Source organism: Eubalaena glacialis, chromosome 5 (assembly GCF_028564815.1).
Source record: "Eubalaena glacialis isolate mEubGla1 chromosome 5, mEubGla1.1.hap2.+ XY, whole genome shotgun sequence".
NCBI classification, from domain to species: domain Eukaryota; kingdom Metazoa; phylum Chordata; class Mammalia; order Artiodactyla; family Balaenidae; genus Eubalaena; species Eubalaena glacialis.
In genome coordinates, this window is record NC_083720.1 from 95,247,853 (window position 1) to 95,267,009 (window position 19,157).

Here is a 19,157-nt window from a genome sequence, read left to right on the forward strand (position 1 = left end):
TCAACGTGAAATACTTTATCTGCGCTGCTTTGCTCCTACAAATTCTGAAAATAGGTTATCATCCCCCAGATTGCAACTGCACCAAGACTGTGTTCTTAGGCTTCCTCCTTCATTCCCTGGCTCAGCAGCTGCACCGTGCCTGCCCTGAGACTGGTCCATGGCAAGGTCTGCCCCTCGCATCTTCTTCGTACACCCATTATCTACCTTAGTTGTAGAACTAGTGGAAAACAAAATAAAACTAGTCTCCACATAATTATTGTGGTTAATATTTTAAGATATTATTATTAATTTGAATAAATTCCAGGAACTTTTACCATTATCATTAAGCTTTGGTGAACGTGTTAAATAACAATTTTTCTCATCCCAGCTTTAGAGGACTCTGAGAAATTAAGTGACCCTGTAGCGACTAAATCATCTGGCTGAGTTAAACCCAAAATATGGAGTCTGTTTCTGGTGCTGGCTCAGTCCGAGGCATCCCGAACAAATGCTGCTTGCTCCTGCCAGGCAGATGCTAATAGAGCAGGATTTTACAAGCTTTGGGCAAGGATTCAGCTCCTTTTCAAAAGTCCATTAGTGAGGATAGTTTTTGCTTCCAAAACAAGGTCAGCATGGAAATCAGTTTCTCTGTTTATAAAACTTGATCATTCTTGGGCCTGAAACGATGACTGTAGAAGGCTGCCACCTTTTGTAGCCTGAGACCTGCTCAGACACTCAGCAGCCCTGGGCCTCTCCTTAGCCAGCTGTGGTCGTCTCTGAACAAGCAGCCTCCCATTCCCTCTCCTTTAATTCCTCTTAATTTTAAAGGTGTAATTGCAGAACAAATGGATATTAGTGATGGAGCTAAAGGGCACATCAAATTCTTGGCTATTTCCTCCTTTCTGTGAGACTTTAGAAAACTTAACTGTTTTAAAGTAGGTAGGCCCTGCAAAGCTGCAGGAAAAAATCCAAACATTTCTGCCTTGGAGATGGAAATTTATACCTGTTCGTTGGCATAGATCTAAAATATAGCAGAGGCTATTAAAAGAAACCTTTTGGAGAAATAAGATTCCTGGTGGGGTATTTTTTTTTTCCGGATGCTGAGTTAGAGTCTTCTCTGGTTGTCACTGTATTTTCAGAGATCTTCATTTCTTATATGTAGCACATTCACCATGTGATGATGGGACAAACATTTGATGGCTGAGGAAATTGCTCAATGCATGGAACCCCGCAATGTTGGATGTAGTCTTGATTCTGTAGGATGCAACTTGTATATCATTTTTAGTACCTCTCAACAAGCTTGGGGATAAATAACAGAATCAACTTTCCACAAAATGTAAAGTTACAAATAGCTACTAATAATCAAATGTTTACTATGTGCCAGTCACTGTACTGTGTTTTATAAGCTTAAAATTAATCCTACATCTATGCAAAGGAGGAGATACTGTTGTTATCGCCAGATTACAGATGAGGGAACTGAGGCACAGAAAGGCTGAGAAATTTGCCCAGCATAGTGGGAGCAAGGTTTTGACCCCATACTGTCTGACTCCAGAGGTTTTAAGTCACTATACCACGCTGCCTCCCGGTATCAAAAAAGACCGGGCGACTGGAGGGAGGTGAGAGTTAAACATCTTATATCTGAAAACTCCAGCCAGTGAATTGATTTCATTTTAACATTTATCAATTACTGTTATACATTTAAATAACATTTAAAATTTTTTTAAATGAATTTCTAATTCATTTTAGCAGATACTTGAAGCTGATATTACAAAGTAGATGAATATTGTCTTCATATTTCATTGGTCATAGAGATATTAGGATATTTAATTCAGAATCCAAAGGAAGAGTGCGAATCGGAATTGGATGGGATTTGGGTTTATAGTTCTAACTGTACTGTGCCTAATGAAGAATAAGAACTGGTGTACTTTTAAGTCGGTCAAAAGAAGTTAGAGACGATTAACAAAAACAGACACTTAACAAGTATCTGTTGGCATAACTCTATACCTGGTATTTCTCCCATTGCCACTGCTTTTTCCTAAATTGTCATAATAGTTTATACTTCTTACCAGTTTAGAGAAAATCAAGTCTTCTTTGAAAGTGCATACGTGCCCAATCTAAGCAAATAAATGCAACAGGAATGTATCCTCCTTGGGCTTTCTACTAGGTTGGGAAGGCATTTTCCTTCTGTCCAAATGGTATTTCCATTGACAGGAGATGTAGAGAGTTCTCTCAATGGCCTATTACTGGGTCTGAGTTCTTTTATTTTATATATACCCACAGAAATATCAAGCTCATACTGTAATTCAAAGGAAATAATAGAGTAGAAATATATATTTGAATGTTACTAGGTTAGGAGCTTTAAGGGGACCTAGATAGGCTTTTCCAGTTAATTACTGGCGAAGCTGAACATTCATGTCAACAGAGAGGGTGGAGTGGGGAAAGACTTTTTTTTTTAACTTTTTATTTTATATTGGAGTATAGTTGATTAACAATGTTGTGTTAATTTCAGGTGTACAGCAAAGTGATTCAGTTATACATGTATCTGTTCTTTTTCAAGTTCTTTTCCCGTTTAGGTTATTACAGAATATGGAGCAGAGTTCCCTGTGCTATATATACAGTAGGTCCTTGTTGGTTATAAAGTGACCATAGGGTTTTGCGGAGAGTAGGAATTCCCATTCCCTCTAGTGATATTTGAGCAAATCAGAGACACATGGAATTCCTTTTTCTCAAAGCATTGACATCTGATTGTATCCAGCTCAGCCACCATTCAACTTAAGATTCCAAAGATCGACCTTAGGCTTTGAGGAAATCATGGTTTGAATCCTAGCTGCTTACTTAATTGTGGGTAAGATACTTATCCTCTCTGAGCTGCAGTTACCTCCCCTCTCCCCATTGTTATAGATTAAATTACAGAAGAAATGTCAGGTGCCTAACACAGCTCCAGGCACATCACTTGAGGATTATAAGGAGCTTGGCTGAGTGTCCAGCACACAGTAAATGCCAAGTAGGAGGAAGCTGCAGTTATTAATAATACTCAGCGTTGTTTCTTCTTTGGACCTTCTCCCACCCACCTTTGGCTCTTTTCATTGCTTCTTAGTACCTCTACCAATGATTGGGGGGAAAAAAAGAAAAAGAGAGAGAGAGTGGGGTGGGGTGATGAGAAGCAATCGGCCCTTTGGACAGAATAAATGGTGAAATAAATTGTTGAAATTAAGTTTAGGGATTACATGTGGATTTAATTTTCCTGTTTTCTACCTGTCTCCTATTATCATAAATAATTGAGAGTTTTATCAATAGCAACATCATTGTCTTGATCAGGGACCTGTATATATGAACTGATTTTACACTAACAAAAACTGACCTACAACCCTTTCAGGAAACTAATATATACCCTTATTTAAAACAAAAACAAATAATGACTACCCTTGAAGTGTCCCCAGAGTTACTGACATTACATGTGGGTGAGATGTTTTTCCCAGAGAGAATGTATTTCAACCTGATTACAAGCCAGATTCATATCTAATTCTTGAGATTTTGCTGAATTCAATAAACTCTCCTTTTCCTGTCATCTCCCATATTTCCCTATTGCTGTTTTGAAAGCTTGGCCCTTTGATTTAATTTTCATCATTATATTTCAAGTATAGGAGTCGTTTGAAGTCTGGAGATGATTGTTATCAGACTTCTCTTGTTTAGAAAATGTCTTTGTTAGGAGAGGCACCCAGTGAGGTAGACTGAGGTTCTGCCACTTGTGACCTTGGGAAAGTTAACCTCTTGGGGCCTGTGTCCTCATCAATGCAGTGGGATTAACAGTACTTCCTGGGCTTTGAGGATGAAATGGGTTAGTATGTAAGAGTGCCACCATGATGCCTGATAATAAATAGTGGACCTCCAATAAATGTTCCTTCTCCTTTATACCTCCACCCCCTTGGTAAATTTAAATACCTCTTTGTTGGTAATAACGCTGTGCCTCTTGTGTTTTAAGGATGTGCTTTTGGGGGAAAACAATGGCTTTGGTCTTGTGAAGGATCCATGTTATTTGGCTGGCCCAGGATCCAGGTATGTATCTGTATTTATGATGCCCTGTACCTTATGAATGCTGCTGGAGTTAAATGCTTCTGTTCCTCTCTACCAGAAATCGAAGTGTGATATTATGGTGTTTCATAGTGTCATGTGCCACCTCTTCAGTTTGTCTAGGCCATGGGGAGCTTTATTTTTTATTTATAGATGACTTTCTCTAAGAATGATACTATTCAAAACAGGTTTTGAATGTGTGCTATTGAGGCAATGGTCGACTTCCAGTAAGTTTGGCATCAGAATAGTTGATGGATATGCTCTTCTCAAGTATATCCTCTGGCTCTCACACGTGGGGCCTCTCTTAAACGTGGCTGATCTCTTCTGGCTCTGTCCCAGAGGATCAGGTCTGCTGAATAAAGCAGTAGGGGAAGAATGAACGTCATGAACAGCCTTCACAGAACAAGACAAACTTGCAGGAATCACCTGAAGTAAAAAATAAAGCTCTAAAATCATTATTTTAGGCACTTAGAGATAGAAAATAGCAGGAAATTCATGTTTTAAAAATTGCCATCAAAATCATTTCTCCTTGGTAGAAAAAATATAATGGACAATTTTTCAGAATTAGAATCTTTAAACTATTCACTTGGAGCTTAAGAAGTAGAAATTTCCAAAGAGCGTTTCCTCTGAACCACATGCCTGTGTGTAGTTTTAATGCAGCATTATAGGACTATCTACTGTCATCTGTTATTACTAATGGTAATACACTTAAACCCTCCCTACTACCGCCCATGTTTTTTCAAGCCAGTTCCTTAATTTTTACTATGTTTCATTCAATCATTGTTTCTCTCTTTTTCTGGCATTCACCTTCTCGATAGCTCAACCTAATACTGCCAGCATGGTCAGGAAGTGGGTATTAGGTGACCTCCTTCACTGCCAAGAGCAGCCTTCTGTAGTTGGTCTTGCTCCTGGATCTGTGCCTAAAGTGAAGCAGTCAAGGTGAGGCTGAGGACTTTGGTTTGGCTGCATTAATTCAAAGCTGGAGACAAGGGAAGACTAACAGTGAACTAGAGCTCTGCCAAAAGAGAGCTGGTCTGAAGTCTAAGGTGAAACTAAAGTCAACCACAAAAACTCCAATTGCTGGATTCCAAAAAGGACTTGAATAGACATTTCTCCACATGGCCAACAAGCCCATGAAAAGATACTGCACATCACTAATCATCAGAGAAATGCAAATCAAAACCACGCTCATTAGAATGGCTACGATCGAAAAAACATAAAAGAACAAGTGCTGGTGAGGATGTGGAGAAATTGGAACCCCTGTGCGCTGTTGGTGGGATTACAAAATGGTATAACTGCTACGGAAACAGTATGGAGGTTCCTCAAGAAATTAAAAATCTATCATATGACCCAGCAATCCCACTTCTGAGTATAAATCCAAAGAATTGAAAGCAGTGTCTTGAAGAGAGATTTTCATACCCATGTTCGAGGCAGCACTATTCACAATAGCAAAGAGGTGGAAGCAACCCAGATGTCCACAGATGGATGAGTGGATAAACAAAATGTGGTGTATGCATACAGTGGAATATTATTCAGCCTTTACAAGGAAGGAAATGCTGTCACATGCTACACCCTGGATGAACCTCGAGGACATTATGCTAAGTGAAATAAGCCAGTCATAAATACTTTACGATTCCCCTTGTATGAGGTATCTAAAGTAGTCGGATTTATAGAAAAGTAGAATGGTGGTTACAAGGGCCAGGGGAGTGGCAAAAGAAGAGTTGTTGCTTAATAGGTTTATAGTTTCAGCTTTGCAAGATGAAAATGTTCTGGAGATCTGTTTTGCAACAATATGGGTGTACTTAACACTACTGAACTGAACATTTTTAAATGAATTTAAAGTTAAAATGAATTTAAATTTAAAGTAGTAAATTTTATGTTATGTGGGGTTTTTTTTAACCACATTAAAAAAATGCTATGAAGGAAAAAAATGAGACTAATCACTTAATTCCTGAATATTAAGATTCCTGGATACATGTCAATAGACGCTTGTCTCTCACACTCTATTATAAAAGAGACTGAAATAAAATCTTTATGATACTAGCCTTTATTCTTGGAAAACAATCACCAGGAAGAAGTATTCTCAACCAAACTAAGCATTTAACTCAACTATTACCTTCAGAAATACAGTTTTTTACAGTATGGTTCCTATAAACTAAGAAGATTAAACATAAACTAAAAATATTATATCAAGGTTTATTTGGGCTACATCTTTAAAAGATAAATATTATTTTATTGTGTGTTTTAGTGATGTCTCCCCTTTTTAAAAAGCAAAATGAAGGTACCTGAGTTGGTCCTTAAAACATCAGATTCCAGTTACTCCATGTCCTATTAGAGGCTGCTAAGTTTAAAAATAGTTCATGGCCTGCAGTCTAAACAGCAGTTGGGCAGAAGAGACGTCGTTTGTTCAACAGACATTTACTGAGAGGGTACTTTGTGCCAGGATCTGGGGATAGCAAAATGAATAAGACATGGGGGTAAAGAGCACCCCCAGTGAATCTCCTGCCCCTGGGTTTCTGGTGTACCCATTTGGGAACCCACCAAGAAGGACAGAATAGCCACTCTTGAATATTGACAGGTTTCTGGTAAAGAAACTGCTGCTAGATGAAAAGGATCTGTGATGGGAGGGGAGGGTATGCATCTGAGCGGAAGATGGGCCTCTTACTCAACCGTCTGCATTTATAGTAAAGAAAAAATAATGGCAGGAGAAGAGCTAATTTGGCTCTTTGTGGTCTTTTCCTTCTTTATGCTGCTTTGCCCTCACCTGGCACTTAGATGATTTCGTGGCAGGCCTGTGCGGGGGCTCTGACTTGGGACTGAGCCACAGCTCTCTCAGGACACGGGTCTGTAAAATGAAAAATGCCATCTGCTCTCCAGATTCACTTGCACACTAGTCAGGGAGCTACAAATGTGGGATTTACAAAGTAAGGTTGTTTTGCTGGAGATATTTTTATCCTCACATTAACTCTTGCATGGCAGGCAGGCAGGCAGTGCTGCAGACGTGTTTTCTTTGTTTTTGTTCTTTTTTTCCTTTCAAACACGTTAACAAATGTAATGGAAATTGTTGGGTTTTTCCTTAGAGCCTAGAGGATAGCTGTTTAAACGACCATGCGCCCTATTTGCTCGTTATGGTCAGTCTCTTTCTCCAGAGGTAACTGCTTATTAGCTCCTTAGGTGAGACTCTCCCTTTCCTTCTTACTTTCCATTTTAAGAAATGAAAACACTGGGAGACTAAGAGAAAGTTGTAAAAAAACCCTTCAGATTCTGCGGCCCACGCAAATACTTTCCAAACAGACCTCCCCCGTGGGGCTCACACCTGTGGAGAATGAGGCAGCATTCTTTTCCCCAGAGTCAGGAGCTGGTTCCCAAACTAGTCCTAAAAGGAGCAGAAGAAACATACCTGCTCCTGCCTTTTATATCCTGAAGCCTGTCCTCAAAAGCTGCCTTGCATGGGGGGAGGTGGTCGGGGTGATGAGAGAAGGTTAATAAAAAGAAATGCCTTGTGACCCCAGGCTTGCCCTGTGACATTTTCCTGCAGGAGTTTATGCCTACCCGGCATCTCATTTAAACTTGGTTCTTTGTACGAGCAGCCAAGGGAAGACAGTGTGCAGCTTCTCCGGGGTTCCTTCTCCCCATCAAATACTTTTCCCGTCCATGTAAGGCACCTTGGGCTCAGCGTTTGCCCCTTCTCTTCAGAGCTAACCTATGTGTCTGTATCCCGCTCCAGGCCATTCAGCTGTTCCAGCCGTGAAGAGATGTCGTTGCTCCAACACCATCCCAGCCCTCGTTGCGGGGTTTCGGGCTGCAAAGCAGGTGGCGGTGCCTCCATTCCCGGCAGGGGTCCGGGACCGCTGGACCCTCCAAGGCAGGCCAGCAGAACGCCTTGCCCCCGGTCCCTGCCCTCAGGAGCGCAAGGGCATCTCCCGGACACCAGGGCTGCACCGCCGAGCTCAGCCCTGCCTGCCCCTGGCCCCTCGAGCTACTGCTCACAGGCCGCCGCCGCCCAGCCCTGCACCCCAGCCGGGACCCCCAGAAGTGGCGGCCACCGGCCGGCCCAGCCTCCCAGCCCCGAGCGCAGGAAGGAGGAGGGAGCAGGGACGCGGCGCTCCCCGCCCTGGGTGAAGCGGGCCCACGCGATCAGAGAGGACAGCCTCCCGGAGGATGCCGCATCGCCTGGGTGCTCGAGCCCGAAGCCGCAGGCCCTCCCCAGCCCCAGCAGCACTTCCGACCCAGACACGCCCCTCGGGGCCCCAGACACGCCCCTCGGGGCCCCAGACACGCCCCTCGGGGCCCCAGACACGCCCCTCGGGGCCCCGGGCACTCTGGGCAGGATCTCCCTCCGGATCTCTGAGTCTGCCCTGCTGGCCTCCCTGCCGCCTCGGGAAGACAACGACGACGACGAGGTGTTCGTGAGGGACCTGCGCTCCACCGCCACTTCCGGCCCCACCTGCGAAGCGCCGCCGCCGCCCAGCCGGGAAGCCCCGGCCCAGAACCTGGACCGCTTCCCTCCGCCTCCCCCTGAAGCTGTGTGCGCGGAGCAGTGGGACAGCGAGGGCTACCGGGAGCCCCACGCCAGGTGAGAGCAGCCCTCCGCCAAGGTTAAGGTCTCCCTCCCCAGTAAGAGATTTCCGCGCTCCACGCTTCCCAGAGCCGCCTCTGCTGGCCACTGGAGAGCCCTGTGGAGGTTTTCTAACAGGAGTCCAGCTCACGAAACTGGCACAACTGTTCTATTTGTTGACCTTGGTGGTCGTCATTTTAGTGGCCCTTGGGCGCCGAGGTGAGGTGCATTTCTGTGGACGTGGCAGGTTCAAAGGGTCCAAATAAACAGCATCCCTCTTCCCTGCCCAGAGTTCTGAACCCGTTAAGAAATAAGGCAAAAGAAAAAGGCATTCTGAAGACAAAAAAAATCACTTTTATTACTGAGAGAGCTGATCCTGGAGAATATGGCTCCTATCTGAGTATAAGTGGGCCTCCTGATACTGAGCCCCAAATTAAACAGGGGTGCCCGCCTAGTCACAGGCTGTGCTAGACACACACACAGCAAGCACACGTGTGAGCACGCAAGAGCAAGCCTGGCGGTAACCTTACTCTCTAAAGAGGCTGGACTAGGAATGGGCTATGGTCAGCTTCTCTTTGCAGAGTCACTCTCTGTCCATAGGAAGGAATAAAGAGTAAGGCTGAAGGTCATTAACGTTTAGGGAAGACCTCTGCTTGGAAGCCAGGAGAATGAGGAAGAGGCGTTTCCCAACATGTACTCCCTAGGACAGCACTAAAATACATTGTCTGATAGCACCTTTGTCATAACTTCCTCTAAACACCACCTGTTCCCTTTCACTACCCTCTGTTCACTTTCATAAAGCTCTGGAATCCGAGAGCAACATTCACCAAAACTGAATTCCTGCTAGATCTGTCCCCCTTAAAAAGTCACACAACCTCCCTGTGACCAACTAGTGGACTTAGTTGAAGGCCCTTATGAACCCTGCAGTTTGTGGGGAATAACAACCCCAGAAACTCCTGATGTGTGTGGGAAGCTACAGCCCTCGTGTGCAAACGTCTCCCTGCCTTCCTTCACCCTCCTGCTGACTCTTCTCTTACCACTCTTTTTTAATATCCCTAGCAGCTCCAGCAAACTTGCCAAGGTGACAATTGCCAAGGAAAGGCCCATCCCTGGTGCAGCCCATTTGGTTGATAGTCAGATACTGGCTTCCAGATCCCATACTTCTATCAAGAGTTCAGAGGCCAACGAGACCGACCCACCCTCCACCACCAGTGCTCTGCCCCAGCCTGCCGGGTCTCTTAGCAAGCAGCCAAGCCCAGGGCAGCCACCTTCCATCCAGACCCAAAGCCTCAGCCACGACCCAGTCAGTGGGACTCAAAGTTTAGAAAAGAATGTCAGTTCTGGTCCTCAGAAGACCTCAGAAGACATGAGAACAGAGGCTCTGGCCAAGGAAATTGTCCACCAAGACAAATCTCTGGCAGACATTTTGGATCCAGACTCCAGAATGAAGACAACTATGGACCTGATGGAAGGTTTGTTTCCACGAGATGCTAATCTGCTGAAGGAAAACAGCATAAAGAGGAAGGCCACGCAGAGAACTGTCAGCTTCCCAGGATGTGAAGCTAAGAGGTAAGTCCCTGGTGATGTCCCCAAAGAGACTTAAAATTGAACTCCTTCCATGGGGGTGATGGTGAGTCTAGAACTGCTTATCTGAGGTTTTCCTGCTTCCAAAGATCCTGACCCCAGACTGGCATTCCATCTCAGCCTTAGGGGAATGGCTATGACCTACCTTGAGTTGTTTGCCCAGCAACAAGTAGTAATAGTTACTGTTTATACCTATTGCTCACTTTCTCTGCGTCAAGCATTATATTCTTTATGTAAACATTATCTCATTTAATCTCCGCGAGAACCTTCTGAGATAGCTACCGATTTTATCTCCATTTTACAAATGAGGAAACTGAAGCAGAGAGGAATGAGAACCGTGCCCAACTGAAGTCATAGATCATGTGAGTGATGGCATCCGCGCGCTCTCAGCGCTTATACAGCGCCCCTAAAAACTCAGCACACATGCAGCTGCCCGTTCTGCCAGAGTTGCCCTTACAGAGCCCCACATGGGTCAGTGGTGAGGGAGGGGCAGGTGGAAGTGGTGAGCACACAGGGGCCTCCCCTCGGCCGAGGTGAACATGGTCTTGTAAAAAGCGTGACAGCCTAGAGAAACAGATTGACTTACTCCGCTGACATTCACCTTTGAAGAGGTAGGGTGGGCGTCTGCTCACATCCTGAACATCAGGAAGGGGCTGGACAGCAGTGCACCCGTGGTCTTGTTCAGCCGTGGGCCTCGCACCGGAAGCTCCCTGAGCGGCGCATTCCCCGTCCCGTAGCGTGCGTCCTGGCGCCTGCCCACAGCCGGTGCGAGGAATGTGAACAGTCTGGATTTTTCCTCCTTCTGACTTCTCCCGGGTTATTGCAATATTTTCTTGCATGTTTGATTTCCTTAAGGGACGACTATGGGAGAGATTTAGAATGGTTTTTATTTTCTTTTAAATTTTCAATGAAAACTACATGGATCAACAGTCCGGAGCTCCAGTTAGTGGCTTCCAGACTAAATAAAAGCAGAGAGCATTCCATCTAAATTTGGGCTTGCATGTTAGAGATTTCCAACTGATCCTAACTAAATTACTAACAGGAACACTGCGTTTTGAGTTGCAGGGGAGGGGAGAAAGGAAAGAACTGTGTGGTACTTACGGGCTATCTGATAGGTTATCGGAGGCTCTCCTGATACAAGCCCTCAGCAGTCACCTTGTCCAGCCCCTCCTTTTTCAGATGTGGCAAACAGAGACTAATTGAGGAGAAGTGACTTATCCAGGGTCATGTGTTTAGCAAACACTTCTTAAGCACCTACAATGTGCAAGGCAATCCACTGGGTACACGAGGGACCCACAGTTGAGTTTCTGTGGATGTGACAGTCGGTTCACCACGGGTGGTTATCCTCCAATCACTCGCTATAGGAAGACCAAAGTAATTTACAAGTACATGCTTAGAAAAGCATTTCCTGGCATTATCCATGAGAACATAAGTTTAGAAGTGAAATGGTCATGTAGCTTTTGCAGCACTGAGAGCTTCCTAAGGAATTGCAAAAGGATGGCATCGCCATCTTCTGGTAAAAATGAGCATTGTCCTTGTTGTACATGAGACTGCGCAAATAGCCACTGTGAGGTTTAATCAGATAGATGTCCAAGAAGCCCATTTGTAAGGCAGTGAATATATGTTGGGGGGGACTATATCAGAAGACCTTCTCCCCATCTTTTCAATTAACTGGATTAATATGACTGTATTGTTTAGAGGAATAACCCCAGCAATCGGGAAACTAGTAAAAACACCTTTTTGGTGGTTCTTTATTCCATAGTAAAATGATGGTCTAGATGTTAAACAATGTCACAAGATTACCTCTCCTAGAGAACCTAATTACGTCCATAGAGTCATTTATTCAGTGAGTAGGGCTTTACTATAGAGTATGAAAGGCAGCTTGATTATAGTAAAACAAAGAACATAGTTATCAGGTTCCCAAGTTCCAGTTTGTTCTCCAGCCTTGAAATCCCCCTGCTGTGTAATCAGTGAGTAGATTTTACATCTTGTATTCGTTCACTGTTGACCAGCAAGCTCCAAATTCCAGGCTTACATAGAGCCTCAGGCTTACATGAAAAGGAAAATTGGTAGGTGTCCAAGCAACAATTATAGTAGGCATCAGAAACATTATGGGTAACATGGAGGAGTAGGAAATAATTAACCTAAAACCTGAGATTTGTGCAGCACCTTGAAAATACTTTCACAGTGACTAAGTCGTGGTTCCCTGTTGTCTTTCTGTGAAACAGGGAGTCAGTATCATTCTATTTATCAAAAAAGGAGAAACATACAGAGAGGTTAAATGTCCGTAGTCCTGACTCCCACTCCCCTTCCCAATATTGCCCTTGGTGGTTTTCCATCCCGAGTATGCTGGTTTCAAGAGCCCCACACGTTAGTAGGCAGTCACCAGTAAATACTTATTAGTTCATCCTAACTTCTGGGAAGATATTGAATATAATTTTTTTACACATTTCCGAATGGACAAACATATGGTGAAATTAAGCTGCCTGTGGCTGTACTTTTTGTTCTTTCTGAACCAGGAGTGAAGACAAGGAAGCAGTGGGCATGTTGGTCAACTGTCCTGTCTACTACAGCGTGTCTGCTCCCAAGGCCGAGCTTCTGAATAAAATCAAAGCTATGCCAGAGGAAGTGAATGAGGAAGAGGAGCCGGCAGACATCAACGAAAAGAAGGTAAGGAAAGAAATGGGGGCCTTTGTTATGCTCCCCCCAGAAAGATAGTCGAGGTCCTAGCAGGGTTGTTGGCCCCTTTCAGCAGGAGGGGAAAAGGCCTGTCACATCACCAACCTCGCCAAACCATCACGAGATTCTCGACTTGCAGGGCACTTGGAGCAGTTGCCTCACAGCTCTCCTGTTATTTTTGTTTTTACAAATGACAAAAGTGAAGGTTAGAGGGATTAAGGTATTTCCTACAAGTCACATAGCTGCTTCCTGGTCTAACACAGGGACCCCAGCACGGTTCTCAGCAGCTGACCAGCCAATGCCAGTGGTCTGCATAATTTTCATTTCATGTTTCATGGTCAAAAGGAAAACTAGAAAACCTAGAAACTTTAAGAGAGACCAATTGTCAAAAGACACTTCCAAGAAAAGGAAATGTTCCTCTTTATATTTTCCAACTCTCTTTGCCATACCTCAATAAACAGCTTGAAAGCACAGTATTGGAATTTAGTTGTTAGCATTTGCTGCTCCTACAAAAATTTTAAATGTAAAGCATTTTAAGAATGACCATGATGCTGCTGTCTTCCCATACGCCATGGAGATCCAAGCCTGGCTGTGCCCACAGGGGAGAAAGTCCTTGCCCGGCTGCTTTCCCAACAGCCCCAGATGGGCTGCCTGCCACTGTGCTCACAGCTCTTCATACAACTCAGGCCTGCATGCTGAAAAGGGACTCTGTTAAAGCTTGCCTGATGCTGAGCCGGGAATGTAAGGGCTTCTCAGTGGTGCCAATTCCAGGAGAAACTTTCTTATGTGATTCTGTTTCGTTTATTCTATAATATGTGTCCTAAGCTCTCTTGTTTATGTGTTGGAATGAGACCACAGGATAGAGACTGTGGGAGCAGGGAGCAATGGGGCGGGAGGATTTAAGGATTTTAGAAGCACCTCCGTCAGTGGTATTCTTCTCCCTTCTACAGTCCCAGGGCCTCACTGGGCTCACAGTGCATGGCTGACCTGCTGATACGATGCAGCTGCTGTTCTTAATGCGTGCTCTCCCAGCCCAATTTCCCCACGTACACGCCTACTTCATAGCACGCCTCCTGGCTCCCATTTAATGGGATTGGGGGGAAAAACCACATTGCTATAGTCTGTCTATATTTATCCCAAAGAGGGAGCTATATAAACACCATTGTAAGTACCAAGTTGCCAGGACATCTTTAACTGAACATTTTACACTTTTTTGTTGTTTTGTTTTTTGCATGTAGACATACCCTGCTCTACAGTAGCAGTGTGGCAAACTACTTGTTGCTTTTTCCTCCCCATCTTAATTTTACTTTTTAACTGCTTTTTCCTCACTTTATTATCACCCTCTCACTCTGAGGATTATGTGGCAAGAAGTATTTTTAGCCTGAGAACACGAAGGAATAAGAGGATTAGTCCTCACAGGAAATGACAGTAGGTACCATTTGTCAAGCATTTCTTAATCCCGGATGTGGGATATGGTTTTTTTTACTTAGTGCCTTATTACCTTCTTTACACAAAACTGCTCTGACGCCAATATTGTCACATTTTACGCTGAAGTAATCAGAGTGAGCCAGGACAAGAAGAGAAGGAGGGGGCATTCAAGACAAAGGGAACAGCGTGGGAGAAGAGGTAGTTGTGTGAAAAAACAGGGAGAGCGCGTATGTATTGAAGAAAGATACTTCCAGGAGGTCTGATATTTGGGAATGTATTATAAAATAAAGACTCATGATTAAATTAGAAATTACCAAATTTAGAGAATAACAAAGAAAGGCCATGAATGGCAGGAGACAAGGCTGGGAGGATCCACGGGGGCAGGTCATGGAGGTCACATGGGGCTTTGTCTGAAATGCCAAAGAGTTTGGATTTTACCGTGTGGCAGTGGAGAACCCTATGAGATTTTTTTGTTTTAATGAACTACAGGTTTATGAACGTGTAATAAAATTTGTGTGTCACTTGCATTTACATATCTGATCTGGAAACAGAGAAAATAGGCAGGCTTTAATTGATGTTGTTGAAGGCATCTATTAATATATTCAGCGTGAAGTTGAAAATGCAGTTCTCTTCCCAATATATAACAAGCTTTTTTTTCCCCTAAGGATGGTTTTAAAACATGATGCTTGGTCAAGATGGTTCTAAGGCAGAGTGTAGCCTTCCACCAACTTCTGCAAAGTAATAATTTGTTGCCTAATGTTTAAAGTTAGTAAACCTAAGATGTATTTCTACGCGTGAAACTCACTAAGAGTCAATGGAAACTAGAATCCTGATTTATTAATATTTTGAAACTAGCATTTCCAATCAGTTCTACTTTAATATACTTTTTATTTATATATCCTAGATGATGAATTGTAATATTCCAAGTAAATGTAAGTATTACTTAAAACAATCAATCACTGTCTGAACTTCTGACATACATAAAATCTAAAGACAGTTTAATACTTAGGGCTTTCAATTCTTTGGCTAAACCCTGCCATATCTATTAGGCAAAAATCTGCTTAACCAGATCTCATGATTCTCTATTCTGAAGGCCAAAAGGCTTTGGCTTAGAGACTTAGTGGAATATTTCAAAAGGCAAAAAAAATCTGTTATTCCTGAGAACTGGCTTTCCCCAAGAGATCATTAGTGACCCAGATGGTTCTCAGCTGCCTGTTTCTGTTGCTCTTGCTTCATTCTTAAAGTTTCAAGTTTTCCTCTGGTCTGTCTGCTTTTCAGCCTGAAAAACTTCCTTTAGTATTTCTTTTTTTAAGCATTTGTCTGCTGGTGACAAATTCTTTTAGTTTTCCTTCATCTAAGAATGTCTATATTCTGTTGTCATTTCTAAAGAATTTTTACTAGATATGGAATTCTGGGGGTTGACTATTCTTTTTCTTTTAGCACTTTAAAAATGTCCCATTTCTTCTTGCTTCCATGGTTTCTGATGAGAAACGCACAGCCGTTGAATACTTGTTCCTCCTATATGCGGTGTGTTGCTTTTCTCTGGCTGCTTTCAAATTTTTTACCTTTGATTTTCAGCAGTTTGGTTATGATATGTATGGGCCTAACTTTCTTTGATTTATCCTGTTGGGGTTTACTAGGCTTCTTGATTCTGTAAACTTATGTCTTTCACTAAATTCAGGATGTTTTTAGCCAGTATGTCTTCAAATATTTTTTTATGTGCTAATCTCTTTCTCTTCTTTTGGGACTCCAGTGACACAAATGTTAGACCTTTTGATATTGTCCTGCAAATCTCTGAAACTTTGTTCATTTTTTTTTTAAGGCTTTTTTATTTTTGATTATTTATTTATTTATTTTGGCTGCTTTGGGTCTTTGTTGTTGCACATGGGCTTTCTCTAGTTGCGTCGAGCGGGGGCTACGCTTCGTTGCAGTGCGCGGGCTTCTCATTGCGGTGGCTCCTCTTGTTGTGGAGCACGGCCTCTAGGTGCGTGGGCTTCAGCAGTTGCGGCACGCAGGCCCTAGAGCGCGCAGTCTTCAGTAGTTGTGGCATGTGGGCTCTGGGGTGCGCGGGCTCAGTAGTTGTGGCGCACAAGCTCTAGAGCTCAGGCTCTGTAGTTGTGGCGCACAGGCTTAGTTGCTCCGTGGCATGTGGGATCTTTCCGGACAAGGGATGGAACCCGTGTCCCCTGCATTGGCAGGTGGATTCTTAACCACTGCGCCACCAGGGAAGTCCTGTTCATGTTTTTAATGTTTTCTGTCAGTTCATTCAGATTGGATAATTTCTATTGATCTATCTTCAGTTTCACTGACTTTCCTGCCTCTATTCTGCCAGTGATTTTTTTTAAATTTTCAAATAAATATTATAGTTTTCAGTTCTAAAATTTCCATTCAGTTCATTTTTTGTAGTGTCTGTCTATTCATTTCAAGAGTGTTTACTTCTACCATGGAGCATAGCTACAAAAGCTATTTTAAAGGCTTTGATCGTCCCGTTCGGGTTATCTCAGGGTTAGCACCTGTTGGTTGTCTTCCCCTGAGAGTTGCTCACATTTTACTGGTTCTTTTCATGCTGGGTAATATTGTACCTGAACATTTTGAGTGTTATGGTGTAAGTCCTGGGTTCTGTGAAAATCCTCTGAAGAATGTTGATTTTTCGTTTTGTTTTAGCAGGCAGCCTAGTTAGGTTCAGGCTGCAAGTTCTGTCCCACCTCTGGCTGTTGGTTCCAGTGTCAATTCAGTTTTCAGAGCCTCTGCTGTCTTATATGTGTCTGTCCTACACAGGCACCTTTCAGGGCTGAGCCTGGGACTTGGGTGAGTTGTTCTGTCACAGTTCAGTTCTCAAAGACTTCACCGTGCTGCTTTGGGTCTGTCCCACACACGTGCAGCTTGAGGGTAAGCCAGGACCTAAGGAAGTTCAGACACCGAATTAGGGGGTCTCCTTTTCCTGCTCTCTCCTGTCCAGTATTCCCACCTGACCGCCCCCCCGCACCCCCAGCTCCCAGCGGCCCCCTTACCTGGGCCTCTGGCTAGAAATAGGACAACAAGTTCTTGTGGTGTCACGGCAGCCTGCACGGCCATGCCATTCTGCATGGCTGGGACTATCCTCAATAAGAGAAAAATAGTGGGGATTCGCCTCACAGTCTTCGGTCCGTGGGGTCATTGTCCCAGTTCCTCAGGACAGAAAGAAGGGTTTTCTCTTGGGGTTTTAAGTGCCTGTGCCACCACTGCACCGTGCACTCTGCAAGGAGAGTCACTTCGGGGGGCAGGGCTGGGAGAGGGGGTTAAAAAAAAGAGAGAAGGAAGAGGAAGAAACAGGATTCCCCCACCTGCTTCATCTCATAGAAAGCAGCACTTTTGCTGCCACACCCTCTGTGCAGTTCAGCATTGAGGCTATTTCCAGGGCAGAACCAGAACATAAAAGGGGGAGAAGCAGGAAACTCACCCCTGTTCTGGGTCGTACTTCAGGCGTGGCTCCCCTCCCCGGCGCACTGCCGCAGCTAACCTTGCAGAGCCCTCTTCAGGGTCCAGGGGTGTTCGCTGTAGGAAGGAGGGGAGAGAGGCTGGCGTGGGCTCCCGCCATCTGGCCACCGTCAGTCCCTCTCCCGGGGTTTATCAGCTTATCAGCGGGGAGGGAAGGGAGATGCAGTGGATTTACATTTAGGGAAGCTGTGCATGCAGTGAGACGGGAGGAAGAGCGGGTAGTTGGGAGGGAGTTGCAGCCGCCTGGGCCAGGAAGTGATGAGGCAGGCCTAAGGGAGGTGCGGTAGGAGCAGTGAGAAACAGATAGATTTAATTTTTTTTAAAAGGAAGCAAAAGGGACAGAATCCGGTAGCAGATTGGACACGAAGCATGGACGAGAGGGAGGAGGAAGGCTGGCTCCCGAGCTCCTGGCCTAGGTGACTGTGGTAACAGACATAGGAAAAACAAGGAGGTCATCCGGGGAGGGCAGAGGACGCTTTGTTGAATTTAAAGAAATTTAATAACGTTTCTTGTATGTCAGAGATTCCTGTCATCCAGAACCAAGAGGCTGAACAACTTTCTGGTCACAAGCCTTCCCGACAGGAAATGAGAACCACTCCTGACAGAGAATGTGCTAGAGAATATCAGGCCGCCGCAGCCTTTCTGCTTTGATCAGGTCACACAGCGTGGGATGCAGGTTTTCTCGGGACAGAAACTGCCTCTGACTTCTCTATGGGGCGAAATGCAGCTAAAGAAAACAGTCACATGCTGCTGCCTGGCTCCTCACGCTGAATGTCTTTATCTAGTCCCAGTTTTTACCAGCTGGAGCCTGAACTCCACTCTGTCCCCAAACCCCAGCCATGCGGCTGAGGGTCCTGAATTACTCTGTTTACATCAAGACAGGCCATCCGTCGAGGCCAGCTGTGTGTGTAAGGATGTTATTGGCAACCCTGTCGGCACAAGTCCTCCAAGCAGAAGGCAAAGCAGTGTTGGGGGTGGGGGGGGGCGGGAGTTGGGTGTGTTCCCCTAGGGGCATCTACCCAAATGGCTGGTGTGTTCTTCCAGGTGTTGCCTAATCGTAACGACAGCGCGACACAATAACAACTGGAATGTGTATAATACTTGTATATTTTCCAGAGTGCTTGCACAAGCTTTATCTTAGCTGAGCCTCACAACATTCCTCTGAGCTGTTTTAACGTAGCGATCAGAAGCCTGAACCCTGCAGCCGGAGGACCTGGATTTAAAGCCTGGTGCTGCCGTTTTCTAGCTGCCTGGGCTTGGGCAAGTGACAGAACCTCTATCCACTTCCCTTTCCTCACCTGTAAAAGGGGGATAATAACGGTACCCGTCTCATCAGGTTGTTGTGAGTAGTAACCGAATAGGAAAACACCTAAGTAGTGCCTGG

At 44.5% G+C, this 19,157-nt stretch overlaps 1 protein-coding gene across 2 annotated transcripts in view; it reads left to right on the forward strand.

The window, feature by feature from the left end:
- SHROOM3 (shroom family member 3) overlaps positions 1 to 19,157 on the forward strand; it is a 63,466-nt gene that overhangs the window by 28,658 nt on the left and 15,651 nt on the right. Inside the window, exons 4-7 of one of the 2 annotated variants that reach the window (XM_061192383.1) lie at positions 3,959 to 4,032; positions 7,775 to 8,623; positions 9,665 to 10,174; positions 12,709 to 12,859. In XM_061192383.1, the coding sequence (XP_061048366.1) occupies positions 3,959 to 4,032; positions 7,775 to 8,623; positions 9,665 to 10,174; positions 12,709 to 12,859 (1,584 nt within the window). The remainder of the gene's footprint in view (positions 1 to 3,958; positions 4,033 to 7,774; positions 8,624 to 9,664; positions 10,175 to 12,708; positions 12,860 to 19,157) is intronic. The other variant, XM_061192384.1, reaches the window with a different exon arrangement.